At 45.3% G+C, this 22,401-nt stretch overlaps 1 protein-coding gene across 1 annotated transcript in view; it reads right to left on the bottom strand.

Annotated features, from left to right (window-relative positions):
- LARS2 (leucyl-tRNA synthetase 2, mitochondrial) overlaps positions 1-22,401 on the bottom strand; it is a 270,655-nt gene that overhangs the window by 3,427 nt on the left and 244,827 nt on the right. Inside the window, exon 19 of the mRNA XM_063452103.1 lies at positions 2,046-2,157. Coding sequence (XP_063308173.1) covers positions 2,046-2,157 — 112 coding nt within the window. The remainder of the gene's footprint in view (positions 1-2,045; positions 2,158-22,401) is intronic.

Here is a 22,401-nt window from a genome sequence, read left to right as displayed (position 1 = left end):
GGCCAAAGTTAGCGTTCATATTTGTTTGTGTGTGTGAAAAAAGTAAAAAACTAAATTGAATGCTAATTTTGGCCAGTGTTTGTGACTAAGTGGCTACTAAGAAAGACTGGACATACCCCATTTGCAATACCTTGGGTTGTCTTCTTTTGCAAATGGTATGCCATGGGGGTAATTCTCATTCCTGGGCTTCCATACGCTCTCAAATGCAACGTAACCAACCTGGCCATTTTCAGTGTAAAAATATTTGACCCATATATTTGACCCTGTAACTTTCAAGAACGCTATAAAATCTGTACATGGGGGGTACTGTTATACTCAGGAGACTTATCTGAACACAAATATTAGTGTTTCAAAACAGGAAAATGTATCACAACAATTATATCATCAGTAAAAGTGCTGTTTGTGTATGACTATCATCGCTGTGATATGTTACTGTTTTGAATCACTAATATTTGTGTTCAGTGAAGTCTCCCGAGTAAAACGGTACCCCCCATGTACTGGTTTTAGGGTGTCATAGAAAGTTACAGGGTAAAATACAGTGCTAGCAAATTAAATTCTCTGGACTTTTGGCCTGGGTTGGCAGGCAGGTCCCTCAAATTGCAATTATTAAAATTACTTAATTATGTAAAAATATTACATAAATACGCATGTAGAATTTAAATATATATATGCACATTTATATATTTGAAGTCTACGTGTATATTTATATAATTATCTATGTAATTTTGTATATGGACATATGTATATTTCGTATTTTTATTTATTTATATATGCAATTTCATTCTAAGTGTATTTTGATATAAATATATATATTTTATTATCAAAATACAGTTAGAATAAAATTTCATATAGATATAATTTTTAATTTTTATTATTATTTTTTTATTTAATTTAATCTACTTATTTGTATTTTATAATAAAATATATATACAATATATATATATATATATATATATAATATATATAGTTAATATATATATATAATATAAATACACGTGTGTCATTTAATTATAAGTATTTTTATATTAATACATGTATATATTAATGTAAAAATACACTTAGTATGACATTATATATATATATATATATATATATATAGATATATATTATATAGATATATATGTCTATATATCATATATATATATATACACACATATATAATATATATATTTTTTTATTAACATTAACTTTATTTTTTCTTTGATTTTACACTAGCAGGGAGACTGCCTGTCAGCACAGACAGTCCCCCTGCAGGCAGACACATGGACACCTATTGTGGCCATGTGATCGCTCTGTTGAGCGATCACATGGCCACAGGGGTCATAATCTGCCATGGGGAGACTGTCTGGGCTGCAGGCAGTCTCCCCACACCGGGAGCACCGCCGATCGCCGCGGGGGGAAGGCCGGCGATCGGGTAAGTACATCTTACCGTTAGGACGGTTAAGGACCGTCATCGGTCGGCAATGCAAAAATGCCGATGACGGTCCTGAACCGTCCTCGGTCGTTAAGGGGTTAAACGGTCAATTGGGTGTCTAAAATTCACTCCAATATTAGAATTGATAGGGACACCACCCAAGTATCCCTTTTTAAAAGAAACAAAACATTTGGTCCTGGACCCCTCTCTCTTCTCTCCCCATTTTCTATCCTAATAACCCATTTTCTATCCTAATAACCCTCTTTTCTAGAAGCACCAAATTGTTGGTGGATATAAGTGCATAAAAGCTCTTCTTAGAAACAAAATGTACTATGATCTGTCTTTAAACTACAATTAATAGTTTTAGCAACTAGTGCATGTTAACTAGCATAGCTTGGTCTAGCTGTAAAATAAATGTTGAGCTACATAGGTTGGACACAATGTCATCTAGAAAGGCCCTGCCTCTGGTCACACCTCCAGCCACACCTCCTAAAATGACCGTTCCCTCTTCTGGACATTTCAAATGGTGAGTGATGGTGGGTATAGAAGAGATACAATTATACCAACAACATTGGATTACTATTAGAACTGATATTTTGCTTTTATATAAGGTCTATACAATTAAATATACCTTTCCATAACTCTGAAGCCAGGTGTGGAGCCATGGGTGCAATCATAATACAGAGACTTGCTAAAGCATCCTCAAACTCCGAACTGTGTTCGACAACCCGTGCACTGGATTGCTAGAGGGGAAAAAAATAAATGAAAAACATATGGACATTAACTATAGTTAGGACATTTGTCTCCATTTCTCATCAGTACAATACTGTGTCTCCATCTTCTGTTAGTGTGTACAACAGAAAGCTAAATATTGCGATGTGTATAGACATTAAAGAGACATTATAGGCACCCAGACCACTTCATCTCAATAAAATGGTCTTTGTGGAAGCAAAGCCATTCTGCAGAATGGCAATGTTTACATTCTAGGGCACAAATGTCTTTAGTGGTTGTCACTCAGACAGTTATTAAAGGCGCTTCAGAGGAAATCGCTTTAGAGTAACCCGCTGCTATTTCTTTTAGATGGTCTCATGCACGTTAGTCCCACCCAATACTTTCCTATGTGAAAGTATTGCATTTGATGAGATCATCAATCTTGATGATCTCAACCAAGGAGGCTGGGCCAGTTGTGGACAGAGCACCACGGTATAAGAGATAAGGTAAGCAAATGTACATTTTACTTTGTATAAGGAATCAAAACACTCAACTTACAGGGATGCAAAAACATAACATACAGGGATATAATTTCTAATTAGTGGGGTAATAGATGCTTGATCCAAGGAGACATCTGACTGTTATTTTGGGGTCAAGAAGGAATTTTTTCCTAGTTTGTTGCAATTTTGGAAGCGCTTCAGACTGGGTTTTTTGCCTTCTTTTGGACCAACAGCAAAAACATATGTGAGGAAGGCTGAACTTGATGGATGCAAGTCTCTTTTCAGCTATGTAACTAGGCGCTGTAGCGTTAGAAATACACATTGGCATTCCTAACACTATAGTGTTCCGTTACAGTTTTCTAACAATGTGAACATGTGGATGTGTATTTATTTTTATTTTTTTAAATAAATTCTTTATTTTTGTTATGCATGTTTTTACAGTGAAGCTTGCGATGCCACAATGGCTAACGCAGACCTGGTAATGTCATAAATAAACATGGCATTAAAACAATAGCACAATTTTAAAAAAGTAATTAACGTCATGCTGAGCTAACATGCCTGAAAGGGTATTCCACAAGAGTGTCATTGTGGTATGAGTATGAACTAGACATGAGGGGTGGAAAATAAGGTTGAATGAGTCAGGCTACTTTTTTTTTTTTGACTACGTAGATACAGGAATAACACCTGAAAGCAGTGCAAGCCCTTCAAGACATGAACAAGATTAAATGTAGATGAAGTAAAGTCATAACACATACTATGTCATTGGAGATAGGAATACTGATGAGATAGGAATACTTAATGAGAACTAAGCATAAAATAAACATACAAAAAACACACAACACTGCAGTGTTAGGGGATAGTTGCTTGATTATTTAAGCATGCCGCATTCTCCCTTCAACCGATACCACAAATAGGCCAATACAGATAGTTCAGCGAGTATCGCAGATGTGCCACTCAGGGCTGCCATCAGAAATTTTAGGGCCCCTGACACAGCTCAAGATCTGGGCCCCCGGGGCCAGCCCCGAGTCCGCCCACAAGGATGAAGTGTGTGTGTGTATATAGTGGATGCGGTATGTGTGTCATGGATGCAGTGTGTATAGTGGATGTAGAATGTGTATAGTGGATGCGGTATGTGTGTCATGGATGCAGTGTGTATAGTGGATGCAGATTGTACGTTTTGTGTAATGTATGTAATGTTTGTATGCATGCATTAGATGCAGAGTGTGTGTGTAGTGAATGCAGGTGTGTGTATAGTGAATGCAGAGTGTGTGTTTTTGTAGTGGATGTAGTGTGTTTGTAGTGAATGTAGTGTGTTTGTAGTGAGTGAAACGTGTGTATAGTGAATGTAGTGTGTGTGTGTGTGTGTGTGTAGTGCAAAGTGTGTTTAGTGAATGTAGTGTGTGTGTAGTACAAAGTGTGTTTAGTGAATGTAGTGCGTGTGTAGTGCAGTGTGTTTAGTGAATGTAGTGAGTGCAGAGTGTATAGTGAATGTAGGACAGAGTGTATAGTGAATGTAGTGCAGAGTGTTTAGTGAATGTAGTGTGTGTGTGTAGTGCAAAATGTGTATAGTGAATGTAGTGTGTGTGTGTAGAGCAAAATGTGTATAGTGAATGTAGTGTGTGTCTGTAGCGCAAAGTGTGTTTAGTGAATGTAGTGTGTGTGTGTGTAGTGCAGAGTGTGTTTAGTAAATGTAGTGTTTGTAGTGAGTGCAGAGTGTTTTAGTGAATGTAGTGCAGAGTGTGTTTTAGTGAATGTAGTGCAGAGTGTGTTAGTGAATGTAGTGTGTGTGTAGTGCAGAGTGTGTTGAGTGAATGTAGTGTGTGTGTGTGTGTGTAGTGCAGAGTGTGCTTGTAAGGATTCAGTGTGTGTGTGTAAAATAGGGGGGAAGGGGAGTATTATTTTATTTATTTATTTGTGTATATTTCAATTTTATTCCCCCCTCCCCGGTTCTTACCGTGCCAGGGAGGGGGGAGATCGCATTTCCTGTTGATCCAGTGGCATGGTGGAGGGAGCCAGCCGCGGTACATTGAAGAGGGGGCCCAACAGCACACATTGTCTTCCTTTCCAGCTCCTCTCTGACTAAATCTCACGAGACAGGCCTGAGTGCTGTGCGGAGCGTTGCCATAGTAACCCGTGGCAACGCTCTGGCAGCCGCAGGGTGCAGGAAAGTTAGACAGAGAGCAGCTGGAAAGGAGGACAGAGTTTGCTGCTGGGCCCCCTCTTCGTCGTACAGGTAGCAGGGGGCCCTCTGTGCACATATATTTATGTGCTTCTCTATGACAAGCGTTCAGCGTCGACATGCAGAGCATGGAGATGTTGAATGTCAGTGCTGCACATTTTGCAACACTGACACAGGAAGCGCCTAGGTGTTCCTAGGCAGCAATGTAAACACTGCCTTTTCTCTGAAAAGGCAGTCTTTGCAGCAAAAACCCTGCAGTGGTAGACTATACTCACCAGAACAACTACATTAAGCTGTATAATATAAATTAAAGGGAAACTCCAGTGCCAGAAAAACGATCCGTTTTTCTGGCACTGGAGAGTCCCTCTCCCTCCCACCCCCCAATCCCCGGTAACTGAAGGGGTGAAAACCCCTTCAGTCACTTACCTGGGACAGCGGCGATGTCCCTCGCCGCTGTCTCCGCCTCCGCGACGCTCCTCCTAGTGATTACGTCGGCCGGTGGGCGAGACTAATCTCGCTCACCGGCCGAGGAGACCTAATGCGCATGCGTGGAAATGCCGCGCATGCGCATTACGTCTCCCCATAGGAAAGCATTGAAAAATCATTTCAATGCTTTCCTATGGGGTTTTGAGCGACGCTGGAGGTCCTCACACAGCCTGAGGACGTCCAGCGACGCTCTAGCACAGGAAACCTGTGCTAGAACCCAGGAAGTGACCTCTAGTGGCTGTCTAATAGACAGCCACTAGAGGTGGAGTTAACCCTGCAATGTAAATATTGCAGTTTATGAAAAACTGCAATAATTACACTTGCAGGGTTAAGGGTAGTGGGAGTTGGCACCCAGACCACTCCAATGAGCAGAAGAGGTCTGGGTGCCTGGAGTGTCCCTTTAAGCTGTAGTTGTTCTGGTAACTATAGTGTCCCTTTATGTTTGTGCGTGCAAAGGGGTAGGGACTGCAGAGGGTGCCGAAAGGAAGGGGCTGTAAAGGGTGTGAGTGGAAGGGGCTGCAGAGGGTACAGGGGGGAATAGAGGCTGTAGTGGGTGCAAAGGGTAATAGGAGCTGCAGTGGGAGCAGTTGGGTAGCCCACTAGCCACTACCAAAAGTGAAACCCTACCATTGCGCACAGTGGGAGCAGGGGGTAGGGGATGCAGTGGGAGCAGGGGGTAGGGGATGCAGTGAGAGCAGGGGGGTAGGGGATGCAGTGGGAGCAAGGGGGGGTAGGGGATGCAGTGGGAGCAAGGGGGGTAGGGGATGCAGTGGGAGCAGGGGGTAGGGGGTGCAGTGGGAGCAGGGGGCATAGGGGATGCAGTGGGAGCAGGGGGGTAGGGGATGCAGTGGGAGCAGGGGGTGCAGTGGGAGCAGGGGGGGTAGGGGGTGCAGTGGGAGCAGGGGGGGTAGGGGGTGCAGTGGGAGCAGGGGGTAGGGGGTGCAGTGGGAGCAAGGGGGGTAGGGGATGCAGTGGGAGCAAGAGGGGGGGTAGGGGATGCAGTGGGAGCAAAGGGTAGGGGATGCAGTGGGAGCAAGGGGGTAGGGGATGCAGTGGGAGCAAGGGGGTAGGAGATGCAGTGGGAGCAGGGGGGTTAGGGGGGATAGGGGATGCAGTGGGGGTAGGGGTGATAGGGGATGCAGTGGGGGTAGGGGGGATAGGGGATGCAGTGGGAGCAGGGGGGTAGGGAATGCAGTGGGAGCAAGGGGGGTAGTGGATGCAGTGGGAGCAAGGGGGGTAGTGGATGCAGTGGGAGCAAGGGGGGTAGGGGATGCAGTGGGAGCAAGGGGGGTAGGGGATGCAGTGGGAGCAAGGGGGGTAGGGGATGCAGTGGAAGCAAGGGGGGGGGTAGGGGCTCCCAAAACCCTCCCAAACCTTACCTCTCTGGTGGTCCTCTTCTGTAGGAACCTCACAATGCTGACACGCTGCCTGTAAGTCTGCTCAGGGCAGCTCCGCACAGCTCACTGTGACTGGTGATGTCACTTCCTGCAGAACCAGCCGCAGGGAGCTGCCCTGAGCAGTGTTACAGGCAGCTCAGTGAGGCTGTGTTTGGAGACAGGCACACTGAGGGGCAGCCTAGTGGGGTCTTTGGAAGGCCCCTATAGCTGTCCCTCGGTGTGCCCTGCACGGAGGAGATGATTAGTAGCAGCAGGGGCCCGCGGACGGCTGTGCGGCCCCTTGCTGAGTGCAGGCTGGCTGGGGAGATTAACTCCCCAGCTCAGCCATTACTTACTGCAGCAGTATGTGGGGCTCGGGGCCCCCCAGGACCGCTGGGCCCATGACAACTGTTATGGTTGTCATGCCCTGATGGCGGCCCTGGTGCCACTAGTTCAGTATGTAATCCCAGGCCTTTTCACCACCTCGAACCCAAGAAGTTGAAGGAGCCAGTGCCTCTTGTCCAAGGTTCCTTTCGGTTCATGCGGCAGGACCGTGGGTCAGAAGGGGCTTCGACACACCCCATGGATGCACGGCTCCACTGGAGCTTCCAGTCCAGAAGAGGAGCAGTGAGCTGGAGATGCTGCTGAAGTCTGCAGTGTGACAGGTGAGGTGAAAGCGCTGGAGTGGCAGGTTATATGGTTCCAGAACTCCTGGCATCAAACCTAGCCGATCAAACCTTTGTTCGAAATGTTGCACTCAATCCAGGCTTTCTGGCCTGTTTGGTGAAGTCAGAGTTTCAGCGCTGCTGCCATCTTTGGTACGCCACATGGTCTCAGGAGATGCAGGGAACAAGTTTAACTCAGAATGTTGCTTATGAAACAGTACTCCAGGCTCACCTAGAAACCCTGTAAATATACAGGATAGAGACAGTTTCATCTAATCAAGATGAATCTGGATAGAGACAGGATAGAGACAGTTTCATCCACGAGAGAGTTGTGTACACCAGCCTGACTGACTTTCTTAAATCCAATTCTCTGCTTGATCCCCTTCAGTCTGGATTCCGCGCTGGTCATTCTGTCGAAATGGCTGTGATCAAAGTATCCAACAATTTAATTGCTGCTAAATCTCGCGGCCATTACTCTATCCTAATTCTCCTTGATCTTTCTGCTGCCTTTGACACTGTTGGTCATCAACAGCTTCTTCACATTCTCCTTAATTTTGGTCTACGGGATACTGCTCTCTCCCAGCGCTCTTTCAGTGTTTTTTTCTCTGCTTCTTCCCCCTAACCACTCTCTGTCGGCGTCCCCCAAGGTTCTGTCATTGGATATGAGGGGTGAAGGAGAGGTTGAAGTCAAAAAGAACACAGAGGCAGCGAGCCTTTGAGATAGAGGTGATGGTAGCGCTGTTGACTTGGAGGGAGACAGACAAGGGAGTAGTAACACTTGAGGGAGGAAAGACCAGAAGTTCTGTTTTTGGACAGGTTGAGTTTAAGGAAGTGAGCAGCCATCCAGTTGGAAATCGAAGAGAGGCAGTCAGAGACACGAGTCCAGATGGGCGGAGAGAGATCAGGAGAGGACAGGTAGATTTGCGTGTCATCCACATAGAAATGATAATGGAAGCCAAAGGAACTGATGAGTTTACCAAGGGAGGCAGTATAGATAGAGAACAGTACACTAAGGGAGGCAGTGTACTGTTCTCTATCTATACTATATTTCTATATAGCCTTCCTTGGTAAACTCATCAATTCCTTTGGCTTCCATTATAATTTCTATGCGGATGACACGCAAATCTACCTGTCCTCTCCTGATCTCCCTCCGCCCATCTTGACTCATATCTCTGACTGCCTCTCTTCGATTTCCAGCTGGATGGCTGCTCACTTCCTTAACCCCTTAAGGACACATGACATGTGTGACATGTCATGATTCCCTTTTATTCCAGATGTTTGGTCCTTAAGGGGTTAAACTCAACCTGTCCAAAAACAGAACTTCTGGTCTTTCCTCCCTCAAGTGTTACTACTCCCTTGTCTCTCTCCCTCCCTCCCTCCAAGTCAACGGCGCTACCATCACATCTATCTCGAAGGCTCGCTGCCTCGGTTTTCTTTTGGACTTCAACCTCTCCTCATACCCAATCAATCGCCAAATCCTGTCACCTCCATCTCAAAAACATAGTGCGCATCCGCCCCTATTTAACCCCGGATGCGGCTAAGGTGCTGGTCCATGCTCTTGTTCTCTCTCCCCTTGACTACTGTAATACCCTTTACAGTGGTCTTACATGTTCCCAGATTGCACCGCTGCGGCGGCAGTGAGGCTCATTTTCCTGTCTGCTCGCACCTCACACGCGTTCCGGCTCTGCATTGGCTTCCAGTTAGATATAGGGCTCAATTTAAAATTCTAGTGCTTGCTTACAAGACCCTACATAATGCTGCTCCAACCTACCTGTGACGAAATGCCTTTTGTCACTGGGTTTATTGGTGACAAGATGCCCTTTACCCCTGGCTGTTGGAGGAGCCTGATTGCCAGCCTCTTACCTGTTGACTATGGTCCCTGGGAGATTTGGCCCTTCAGGTGCAACATTTAGGCATATTGGATTTGTATGGTGCTGCTGCTGGCCCTTTAAAAACCATCCGTGGACATATTATGACTTTTAGGAACAATGTCCCTTTAAGACTGTGTAGCAGATTGCATTCAGGCTGTCTTCAATATTATGTATGCTATTATGTGTTCGGTAAATTGTAAATGTGTAGGTTCTATGTGATAAATGTAACAGTATGTATTTTTATGTCTTTTATTGTCCTTTGTCTGCCATGTGGCTAATGGAGTTTTGCCTCTGTCCTTGGAGATAATTGGATTACTTCCCAATTATCTCCAGGAAGGAGACTCTGTGGAACTTGTTTTAGGCAGAAAATTTGGTCACAAAGGACTTTCCCTTAACTTTTGAATCACTGGTCATTTTTTAATATGTTGTTCCCCTGAATGGATTGATTGTGAATATGTAATTTTTATGGAGATTGGATGTATGGTTTTAGAGTTATGAAAGTTGGGTAAAAAGTATGTTTTAACTGTATGTGTAATTGGGTTACCTCCCAGGATAAGGGGAGGGAATCTGTGGGTTGTAACTGAGATGTTATTGGTTGTTTTATACCTCCCTGTGGGCGGTCCTGTATTGGCAAAGATTGTAATAAAAACCAGACTGGGTGTGCCAGCACCTCAGATCATCTTGTACCTTCATGAAGTTTCGGCTCATGTTTGGGGGATTGGAGAACTACACTCTGGGGATTGCTATAATCACTATACTCCCCAGGGTATAATCGCTGAGCTCTGCTAAGAGCTTGTTCCTGTTCCTGCTCTCTGGAATTCGGAGAGGTCCACCTACTGGAAGCTGGACCCTGGTCTTGGGTCCAGAGTGGGTGGAGTCGGCGAGACCCCAACCAAGCTGCGGCTGTTCGTGGGGTCTGCAGTGGTTATGGTGTCAGGCAGAGTGCTTGGAGACCTCGGAAAGCACTAGGAGCATCCGTCAGCGGAGGGTACCCGGTCGGGGTGCCAGCAGTTCCGTTACACTACCTATCCTCCTCAATACACAAGTATGTCCCGTAGAGGCCCCTCCTTCCTGCCAAAGACCTACATATATACTCTGTCCGTACTCCCACCTCTAATGCTCGCCTCCAAGATTTCTTCAGGGCTGCACCTCTTCTGTGGAACTCCCTTCCCTTCTCCAAAAGGCTTTCACCCAGTCTCCACTCATTCAAAAAATCATTGAAAATTCACTTCTTCAAGAAAGCATATCAATTAAACTGTTAGCAGGTTTTTATCCCCCACCCCCATGACTCCTCTCCTGCAACTGTCAAAAATTACCTACTAAGCCCGTAATGAATACTTTTCTAACAACCTACTTCGTACCCCTACTTTTACCCTTTGTGTCACTATAACCCACTCCCTCTAGAATGTAAGCTCATTGAGCAGGGCCCTCCACCTCTCTGTTCCTGTACGTCCAATTGTCTGGTTACAATTACATGTCTGTTAGTCCACCCATTGTACAACAATACGGAATCTGATGGCGCTATATAAATAATAATAATCTAATCATCTAAACAAGAAGAAAGAGGGAAAAAAAGCCCATCTCCATCATCACAATGCGGTACACATCTCACATTTCACTCATTTGTTGATCAATAAAACACAAAAGACAGGTGTGCAAATGCAATCAGTATTCATAGCTGAATATATTTCACAAACTCAATAAACTATTTATACAGTGGTTATTCTAAAATATACTACAGCTCCAACTGCTATACGGAAATCTATCAAATAATGAGGTTTCTAGGCAACCTAATAAACTTATATTTCACTAATGACTAGTTACTCTCACTGCCATTTCACAGAGCAATATGCTTTATTTTGATGAACTGCATGTGCAATGTAACATCTTTCCCGTATGACATTAGTTAACCTCTTTATGTCCAGATGTGCCGCTCACTTGAAAGAAAAGAAAGAGAAAAAAAGAAAACGTCCAAACTAATCCAATATCTAAATTAAGGCTAATTACCTTAGAGTTTGAGGATCTCCAAATTGACTTACGTAATATACATTTTCAGTTATTAAAGTTACAGCTTTTGGCATGCTTTGGTTATTTGTGAGCAGTCTAAAACGTTTTGCAAATCTGCCTATTATTGTGCTTAAGCAGTAACGATTTGTAATGATATTTGGCTGTCAGTTTATTCTATAACAGTGATGGTGACAGGTGGCACGCCGGGTCCTTTCTGTGGGCACGCGGCCATAGGTTCGCCAATAATGCAGAGTAGGCGCCTGCCTGCCCGAAACGGCAGGCGCCTACTCTGCTTCCGGGTCGGGAGGCAGGGGAGGGATCTTTGCAGCAGCTCCCCTGTCCTCCCGCGAGCAAGCTGTGTGGAGCGTTGCCGCGCGTTACCATGGCAACGCTCCACACAGCATCGCGCGGGAGGACAGGGGAGCTGCTGCAAAGATCCCTCTCCTGCCTCCCAACCCGGAAGACTGCTTGCCACCACCGGACCACCAGGGATGGCTGTGTCCCCCCCTTCCTTTATTAGAGGTAAGAAGGAGGAAGGGGGGGACTAATTTAATATACTTTATTTTTTTTAATTTTATTACTTAAATACCCCCCATACAGCACCCCTACCCCCCCACAAAGTACCCCTACCCCCCCCACACAGTAACCCTACCCCCCCACACAGTAACCCTACCCCCCACACAGTACCCCTACCCCCCCACACAGTACCCCTACCCCCCCACACAGTTCCCCTACCCCCCACAGAGTACCCCTACCCCCCATACAGCACCCCTACCCCCCCAGAGTACCCCTACCCCCACACACACAGTACCCCTACCCCACACACAGTACCCCTACCCCCCACACAGCACCCCTACCCCCCACACAGTACCCCTACTCCCCCCCACACAGTAACCCTACCCCCCACACAGTACCCCTACCCCCCACACAGTTCCCCTACCCCCCCACAGAGTACCCCTACCCCCCATACAGCACCCCTACCCCCCCAGAGTACCCCTACCCCCACACACACAGTACCCCTACCCCCCACACAGCACCCCTACCCCCCACACAGTACCCCTACTCCCCCACACACAGTACCCCTACCCCCCACACAGCACCCCTACCCCCCCATACAGCACCCCTACCCCCCCACACACAGCACCCCTACCCCCCCACACACAGCACCCCTACCCCCCCACACACAGTACCCCTACTCCCCCACACACAGTACCCCTACCCCCCACACAGCACCCCTACCCCCCCGCACACAGTACCCCTACCCCCCACACAGTACCCCTACCCCCACACAGCAGCCCTACCCCCCATACAGCACCCCTACCCCCCATACAGCACCCCTACCCCCCCATACAGCACCCCTACCCCCCCATACAGCACCCCTACCCCCCACAGTACCCCTACCCACACACACACACAGTACCCCTACCCCCCACACACAGTACCCCTACCCCCCCACACACAGTACCCCTACCCCCCCACACACAGTACCCCTACCCCCACACACAGTACCCCTACCCCCCCACACACAGTACCCCTACCCCCCACACAGTACCCCTACCCCCCCCCCCCCCCCACACAGTAACCCAACCCCCCCACACAGTACCCCTCCCCCTCCCCACAGTACCCCTACCCCCCCACACACACAGTACCCCTACCCCCCACAGAGTACCCCTACCCCCCCACACACACAGTACCCCTACCCCCCCACACACACACCACCCCTCACACACACCACCACTCACACACACAGCACCCCTCACACTCACACACACACACACACACAGCACCCCTCACACACAGCACCCCTCAATGCAGTATGTGTGTGTATTCAGCAGTCTGTGTGTGTGCATGTATTCCGCAGTCTGTGTGTGTGCGTGTATTCAGCAGTGTTTGTGTATTCAGCAGTCTGTGTGTGTGTGTGTGTGTGTGTATTCAGCAGTCTGTGTGTGTGTGTATTCAGCAGTCTGTGTGTGTGTGTGTGTATTCAGCAGTCTGTGTGTGTGTGTGTATTCAGCAGTCTGTGTGTGTGTATTCAGCAGTCTGTGTGTGTGTACTCAGCGGACTGTGTATGTATTCAGCAGTCTGTGTATGTATTCAGCAGTCTGTGTATGTATTCAGCAGTCTGTGTATGTATTCAGCAGTCTGTGTGTGTATTCAGCAGTCTGTGTGTGTGTACTCAGCAGTCTGTGTGTGTGTACTCAGCAGTCTGTGTGTGTGTACTCAGCAGTCTGTGTGTGTGTACTCAGCAGTCTGTGTGTGTGTACTTAGCGGTCTGTGTGTGTGTACTCAGCAGTCTGTGTGTGTGTACTCAGCAGTCTGTGTGTGTGTACTCAGCAGTCGGTGTGTGTGTACTCAGCAGTCGGTGTGTGTGTACTCAGCAGTCGGTGTGTGTGTACTCAGCAGTCGGTGTGTGTGTACTCAGCAGTCGGTGTGTGTGTACTCAGCAGTCGGTGTGTGTGTACTCAGCAGTCGGTGTGTGTGTACTCAGCAGTCGGTGTGTGTGTACTCAGCAGTCGGTGTGTGTGTACTCAGCAGTCTGTCTGTATGTGTATTCAGCAGTCTCTGTATTCAGCAGTCTTGTGTGTGTATATTCAGCAGACTGTGTATGTATTCAGCAGTCTCTGTGTGTATGTATTGCATTTGTTGGAGATACTAATAAATATAAGCTTAATTTGATCTATTTATATCATTATTTAAAATTTGTATTTTTGAACTCTCTGCTGTTGTGTTCTTTTAAAACAAAAGTTGTTAATTAGTTCGGACAACAGTACGAGTTGTTTTTTATAAACTTAAACCTCAGTATTGAGGTTTAATTGCCGTGTTGGCACTTTAAGGAAAAAAAAGTTGGCATGTATTGCGGTTTGGGCACTCGGGCTCAAAAAGGTTCGCCATCACTGTTCTATAACATTCATCACATTAGGCCTAAACATTTTTGGAACCATACAAAGTCCTGAACTTTCCCTTAAAAAAATAATATTTTCTATATGTGCATAGGAAAGGAATCAGCAGATTGATGCCAAAAGGTGACAAGAACGTAAAGGAACACTCCGGGCACCATAATAACTTAATCACAATTAAGTTGTTATGGTGCCCAGAGGTTAGGCGCTTTCTTACCAGAAGGAGTTAAACTGTTCTCAAAGCGTTTAACCCCAAACACTGCCTCCAGCGCCAGATCTCCAATTCCCAGAGCGGTATTCGGCTTCTGAAATTGGCTGATTGTCCAGAGCGGTCAGCAGCATTCTAAGCCAATCAGTAGCTCACCATTCATAAAAAAGGGAGATCAGCAGGCAGCATGACAAGGACAGGATATACAAAGACATGACAGTAACCTGCACATGTTTGTACGTCCCTCTGTCCTGCTGTTTACCTTTCTCTGTATGTCTACTAGAAGGTGATTTTACAGCCATATTTAAATGGTATTATTTGTTAATGGCATTTATAAAGCACCAACATATTTTGCAGCGCTGTACAATTGGGAACAAAGACAATACAATATAAACAAACCGATATAAAAGGTAGAGGGCCCTGCCTGTGAGCTTACAATCTAAAGGACGTGCATGTTTATGTGTAGAGAGGAATTCACCAAAATGTAATGATGTTGTTATGGTACCCAGATTGGTCCTATCATTCCATTTTTTTCCAAAGTAGTTAAAAAATGAAACTAAAATAAACAAGTAGTAGTTTTTTAAATGAAGATATAATCGCTTGTGTCAACTGAAATAATGAAAAAATATAATTAACGTTGTGCATGTGATTTAAATTGTCATAGCTGACACATTTTGACCATAAGTTGTTTGCTTGCCTGCTCCCAGTTCCAGCTTCCCTACCCCTCCCCTGATTGTCAGTTGTGAGTAGGGGTAGAGGAGAGGCGCAGCATCTGGAGCTGCACATCATGGTGGACTCCCAGCACAAAGGAGAAAGATGGAATTGGGATAACTGTTTGTGGGAAGGTCTGCGATCCCCGTCTTTAAATATTGGGGCCAGATGAATTCTGTCTATAGTGGAAGGTTTATAATTAATTTTGTATGTAAGTGTCTGTGTTGGGGATCAGTGTGTGTGTGTGTGTGTTTGGGGGAGGCTGCTATTGTATTGGGCATTTCAGTTTGCAATGTTATAGCAATATTTTCTCTACTAAATAGCATTTTAATAATCCAGTTCTAAGAGTGACTGTGATCTGAAAACACTGTTTAATAGCGGTACCCTTGTACAGACAAATGTGAATTAAAATACTGACCTGCATTTCACTTCGCAATTATTACTAAGCAGAAGCTGGTTGAAGTTTTAGTGCAGCTTACAGCTTGTCAGAGAGAAACGTACAAATAAAAAGTATTTAAAAACATTGTTTGCAAATTGTATTAAAGGACCACTCTAGGCACCCAGACCACTTCAGCTTAATGAAGTGGTCTGAATGCCTGGTCCCTCTAGGATTAACCCTTTTTTTTTATAAACATAGCAGTTTCAGAGAAACTGCTATGTTTATAATAGGGTTAATCCAGCCTCCAAATCCTCTAGTGGCTGTCTCATTCACAGCCGCTAGAGGCGCTTGCGTGATTCTCACTGTGAAAATCACAGTGAGAGCACGCAAGCGTCCATAGGAAAGCATTGTAAATGCTTTCCTATGAGACCGGCTGAATGCGCGCGCAGCTCTTGCCGCGCATGCGCATTCAGCCAAAAGGGAGGATCGGAGGCGGAGAGGAGGAGGAGAGCTCCCCGCCCGGCGCTGGAATAAAGGTAAGTTTTAACCCTTTACTCTCCATCCAGCCCGGCGGGAGGGGGTCCCTGAGGGTGGGGGCACCCTCAGGGCACTATAGTGCCAGGTAAACGAGTGTTTTCCTGGCACTATAGTGGTCCTTTAAGCAGGGCCGGACTGGCCCACCGGGATACCGGGAAATTTTCCGGTGGGCCGCGGCACCTGGGGGCTGCAGAGGTATGTGCCACCGGGTGGCCGGTCCGGGTGGCCGGTCCGGTGGCACACTCAGAGGGGGCCGGCCGCTTTCCACGCTGGTGCCGCCAGGCCGGGTGGCAGCCTCGCCGGTCCGGCGGCACTTCTAATGCTGAGGACGGAAGGAGGAGGAGGAGGAGGGAGGAGCATGTCTCTGTACCATGCTCCCTCGCGGTTCCTGTGCTGTGAATTGTGGGAACCGCGAGGGAGCATGGTACAGAGACATGCTCCTCCCTCCTCCTCCTCCTCCTTCCGTCCTCAGCATTAGAAGTGCCCGGCGGCACCAGCGTGGAAAGCGGCCGGCCCCCTCTGACTCCTCTCAGGTAAATGGAGGAGAGGAGGGGATGGGGGGGGGAGGAGGGGGGATAATATAGAGACAAAAGGGGGGGGGGGATAATATAGAGACAAAAAAGGGGGGGAATATAGAGACAAAAAAGGGGGGGATAATATAGAGACAAAAAAGGGGGGGATAATATAGAGACAAAAAAGGGGGGGATAATATAGAGACAAAAAAGGGGGGATAATATAGAGACAAAACAGGGGGGATAATATAGAGACAAAAAAAGGGGGGATATAGAGACACAAAAGGGGGGAGGGATAATACAGAGACAAAAAAGGGGGGATAATATAGAGACACAAAAGGGGGGGACTATAGAGACACAAAAGGGGGGATAATATAGAGACACAAAAGGGGGGGGAATATAGAGACACAAAAGGGGGGGAATATAGAGACACAAAAGGGGGGGAATATAGAGACACAAAAGGGGAGGGATAATATAGAGACAAAAAAGGGGGGGGAATATAGAGACACAAAAGGGGGGATAATATAGAGACACAAAAGGGGGGGAATATAGAGACACAAAAGGGGAGGGATAATATAGAGACAAAAAAGGGGGGATAATATAGAGACAAAAAAGGGGGGATAATATAGAGACACAAAAGGGGGGGAAATATAGAGACAAAAAGGGGGGATAATATAGAGACACAAAAGGGGGGGATATAGAGACACAAAAGGGGGGGAATATAGAGACACAAAAGGGGGGGATATAGAGACACAAGGGGGGGAATATAGAGACACAAGGGGAGGGAGGAAAATAAAACAGAGATAGGGAAGAAAGAGACAGTGGGAGAATAGAGAGAGACAGAGGGGGAGGGAGAGTGAGACACAAGGGGAGAAAGAGGGGGATAGAGAGATAGTAGAGAGGGAGAGAGAGACAGGGAGAAGGGGAAAAAGAGACAGAGGGGAAGAGAGAGATACACAAAGGGAGGGAGAGTGAGACACAAGGGGAGAAAGAGGGGGATAGAGAGATGGTAGAGAGAAACAGGGAAAAGGGGGAAAAAGAGACAGAGGGGAAGAGAGATACACAAGGGGAGGGGGAGAAAGAGGCAGAGGGGGAAGAGAGTGACTGGGAAGGAGAGGGGTGACATGGACACAGAGGAGCAGTGAGGGGGAGAAAGAAAAAAAATATATATATATATATGACTGGTGGATCCAGGGGGGGCAACGGGCAATTGCCCTTTCCCCCCCAGATGCTCTCCCCTGCTGGCCAATGCAAGGCTGGCACTGTCCAAGCACCATGTGCCTTCACGAACTGGAGGGGAGATCAGAGATATCCCTCCCTGTTCTGGAGGCACCATGCAGGCAGCCAGCAGGGGAGGGAGGAAGAGAGGACCCGGGAGCTCAGCCTGCAGCTCCTCCGGGTCCTTCTTGCGCGAGTACAGAACGTTGCCGCGGTTACAGTGGTAACGCTCCAGCTCTCGCAAGAGTGAACTCTAGCGCTGGAGCTACGGGCTAGAGTTCACTCTCACCACTGCGACCTCTAGCCCCATACACACACCCAGACCCCCCCACACACATTGCCCCCCACACCAAACCTTTCACACAAACTGCACCCCTCACACATTGCACCACTGCTCCTATACCCTACTACAGCCCCATATCCCAGCAGACCACAGGTAAGTTGTCAAACTGTTCTTAAACGGTTTGACTACTTACTCTGGGAGCGGGTCCCGGCACTCCTGGCACCATAACCACTACACAGAGCAGTAGTGGTTATTGTGCATGGATTATTTCTTTAAATCTATAAGTGCCCCTCCCGAGATCAGGCTCTGGATCCGCCACTGGTGTGTGTGTGTATATATATATCATGTATATTTATGTGTGTATTAGTTATATATATATAATTATGCCTATTATATTTACACATATATTAATGTACATATATATATATACGTAATACACAGAGAAATGTAATTGATATGTACCATATGTAATGAGCAGATATTGGCCCAGTCTTGTTGCTAGGTGCATACTCCAGCACAATAACATATTTCAAGTGAAGAGCGCACCCACAGGACTTCAAAATAAACAAGATACCGTCATTTTTTACAGTTGTGCACTACATACATTCACCATTTCAGTCCCATTACCAAGCTTTTCTTAATATGTCAAGGTAGTTGGACTGAAACATTGGTTATATGCAAAGACACGTCTGCTTAACCCCTTAAGGACACATGACATGTGTGACATGTCATGATTCCCTTTTATTCCAGAAGTTTGGTCCTTAAGGGGTTAAAATAAATCTGCACTCTTGTTTTTTTTGAAGCCTATATGTGCTTTTTTCACGTTGGAGTAATAATTTTTAATCTTAAATTATCTTTTCTAACGCTGTATTTCACACTATGCTGGCGCAACGCATTATGGGGCTGGTAAATATTTTTTTTCCAGGGCTGCTTTTAATTCCCAGTCCGGCCCTGCCTTTAAGTACATTCTTTTTTATGTTAATACATCAAATGCATTACAAAAGAATGCTTAATTTCAGCCTGGAGTGTCCCTTTAAACATAGGTAGTATGTAATTTGTTTTTCTAATTTGTAACCATTATTCCCCACATTGCAGAGTGCTGTAAAATATTATGGACTATTGGAAATAAACAATACAATTATAGTACAATAAGTGTTTTAGAATATCTTATATTTTATATATTTAAGGCCAAACTACCTGAGCTGGATGCAAGTTTGCCTATTGTGTCCTTAAGTTTGTAATTCACTTTGAATTCACTGCAATTTGCACTTTAGTCAATACTCTGTTAGAATAATTGGTTGCATGCTTTGTTGGGAAGAACAACTTTTTTCAGAAAGAGATAGTCATTGAAAAATTATACACTAGGGGGCATTGTTTTCACAAACAAAAGAAGATAATTTCAACAGCATTTGCTCACGTAAATTAAAGGGGTGATCCAGGCAGCATAACAAATTAATCGCAATTAAGTTGTTATGGTGTAAAGAGGTCCTAGGTGCCAGCGTACCTTTTTCACTCTCTTTTCTCAATGGGTAGTAGCAGCTGGCACTCCCAACCTATTGTATCCTGATTGAAGCCTCCAACATGAATTAGAAGTACAGGGGCAGAGAGGTCAGGTGGTGGCTTGAAAATGGTGGTTCTAAATCAATCGTTAACAGTTTAACCCCTTTCAGGTAAGCCAGCGACCAGGACCTTCTAGCACCATAACAACTGTATTGCAATGATGTTGTTATGGTGCCCAGATTGGTCCTTTCGTCACATTTTGTTCCCAAAGTAGTTAAAAAAAAATGAAACGAAAATGAACAAGTTTTAGTATTAAATGAGGTTATGAACGCTTGTATCAACTAAAATAATAAAAAAATATATAATTAACGTTGTGCATGTGATTTTCATTTTCATAGCTGAAAATTTTTCTATGGAAACTGGAGGAGTGTGCTAAGTGAGTATGAAAGATCAGAATTACATCATATACCAGTGCTTTCATTGCTTTGTCATTTTCTCGCACACAGCATTGAAAACTACACAATACTGTATTTACAAAGGAATTGTAAGGTCTATTATCTACAGCTATGGACATTTCAAGGAGACTGAACATGAGGTATACAGATTATATTATTTAGAAAAGTTTCAATTCTGTCAATCCATATATAACATTAATAATAAGGACAGTTAATTAGTCTCTCCACTTGGTGCATCAACATTATTACCCATGTTTTAATGCAACTCCGGTTCTGCAATCTGTAAATATATTGCCTTCGATATTCAAAACTGTATCCACTGCAGTCAAGGACTCTGAGTAATAACATGGAAATCTACCCTTACAATCGGACACTTTTACAATACAACCATTTATTCACGCTGATCTTACAATGCGACATAGGGAGATAGAGGGCTAGAGACAGAAAAACAGATTAAAAGAGAGATGAGGTTTATTTACTGAAGTAAGAATTGTTTGGAATTCAAAGTGAGGGCTGGGGAAGGAAATAAGATGCATGGAGTAGTGGGTGGGGGGAATAAGACACATGGAGTAGCTGGTAGGGAGGGAATGAGACACATGGAGGAACTGGGATAGGGAATGAGACACATGGGGGGCCCCGGGGCAATTTTCAGACTGGGGCCCAGTGGTTTATAGTTACACCGCTAGAAATAACCCTATCATGAGCCAAGTTAAAATGTACTATTTCGGGGAAAATGTCCTGTTAAAATGGAGCACCTTCTAGCACATAACGAAACAAACCTGAGTACAGGTTTCCAATGTCACACTTGCCCTGTAAAGAATTCAGTTTGTTGGATTGACAACATGAAGTCCCAAGTCTTAACATTCTAGGTTGTTCGAAACAGGACACCGAGGTGTATCAATCAGTGCTTCACTGTAGCGGAGCTGGCAAACAGATTGGCAATTAGTGATTATTGAACTATCACAGCTCCTGCACAGCTATTAAATCAGATCTGTTACTTTTGGGGTCTTTGGATATTTTGCAAAGACTCCAGAAGATGACATTTCCAATTAGTGTCTGGTGGGCGCGGAGTGGAGGAGAATGTAGGTATACTTACCACCATCTTTGACCAGGGAATCCTCTTCAGCTTCTAGCCCTTCACCTACCAGTAGGGGATACATGAGACTGCGGGAACCTCCATAGATCACATCTCACAATGAGACGATGCCTTAATCCCACAGCTGTCACTTGCAATGGCTGCTAGGATTGGACAAAAGTTGACAGGAAGATCATGAAACAAAGCGAGTTTTCTTCAATGGTGTATTCTCCCTCATCGTAGACTAGAAGTTTATGGTGGTAGAACTTTTGCCCCTTTTATGTCCTCTTCCCGAACTGGTCTGGGATGTGATGGGTGAGTATAATACCGGTGGCATGCGATTATATTGTTTCTCTTTTTGCCTTTGTGGCACTTTGGAATCCCTTATTGCTTGGTACTTGCATGCATTCTTCATTTGAGTTCTGAGTGCAGGCCATCCTGACATAGTCACTTTGATGATGATGGGTTATATTTGATAGTGTTCACTGATTAATTGTGTTGATTATCTACTCTTTTGTGGTTCAGCTAACATCCACTGTATCTAATTAAAATACATGAAATACACAGAAAGCTGTTGAAGATCTAGAATAGCAAGACCTTTCCCAAATTTATTTTACGGTAGTCTGTTTCAACTTTTCACCAAGCAGTTTTAAATTAAGCCAACAAGCAAGCAATCGGCTTGAATAACCATATGTTTAACATATATGTTAATTCATTTGTGCAATTAAAAAGTTGTCCAATTATTTCAGGACTTTAATTAAGCTTAGCTTCTTTCAATTTGAAGATTTGAAGCTTAATTTAAAATGGCAAACACTGTATGCTATTTTCGCTTGTTATTTTCATAATTGTAGATTATAAATGGATTTTAATATAGCGCCATCACAGATTATTTTCACAGCAAATAATGAGAGCTGAAAACGAAATATTTCTAACACAGAACTCTGTAATAGCTCTTCAAATACAACCGGATAGGAAAATCATGGTTTGCACAAAAGTCCTTATTGTTAGTCAAGGATGCAAGTATCAACAACAGATGTAAAAATATAATCATTAAAGGACCACTATAGTGCCAGGAAAACATACTCGTTTTCCTGGCACTATAGTGCCCTCACCCTCTGGGTCCCCCTCCCGCCGGGCTGGATGGAGAGGAAGGGGTTAAACACTTACCTTTCTCCAGCGCCGGGCTCCCTCGGTGCTGGAGACTCTCCTCCTCCTTTCCCCATCATCGGCTGAATGCGCATGCGCGGTAAGAGCCACGCGTGCATTCAGCCAGTATCATAGGAAAGCATTCTCAATGCTTTTCTATGTACCCTGGCGTCTTCTCACTGTGAAAATTACAGTGAGAAGCGCCTCTAGCGGCGGTCAATGAGACAGCCACTAGAGGCTGGATTAACCCTAAAGTAAACATAGCAGTTTC

The sequence above is a fragment of the Pelobates fuscus genome, chromosome 4, assembly GCF_036172605.1.
Source record: "Pelobates fuscus isolate aPelFus1 chromosome 4, aPelFus1.pri, whole genome shotgun sequence".
Classification (NCBI taxonomy): Eukaryota; Metazoa; Chordata; class Amphibia; order Anura; family Pelobatidae; genus Pelobates; species Pelobates fuscus.
Note: the sequence above shows the minus strand (reverse complement) of the source record. Positions and strands in the feature narration are given on the sequence as shown.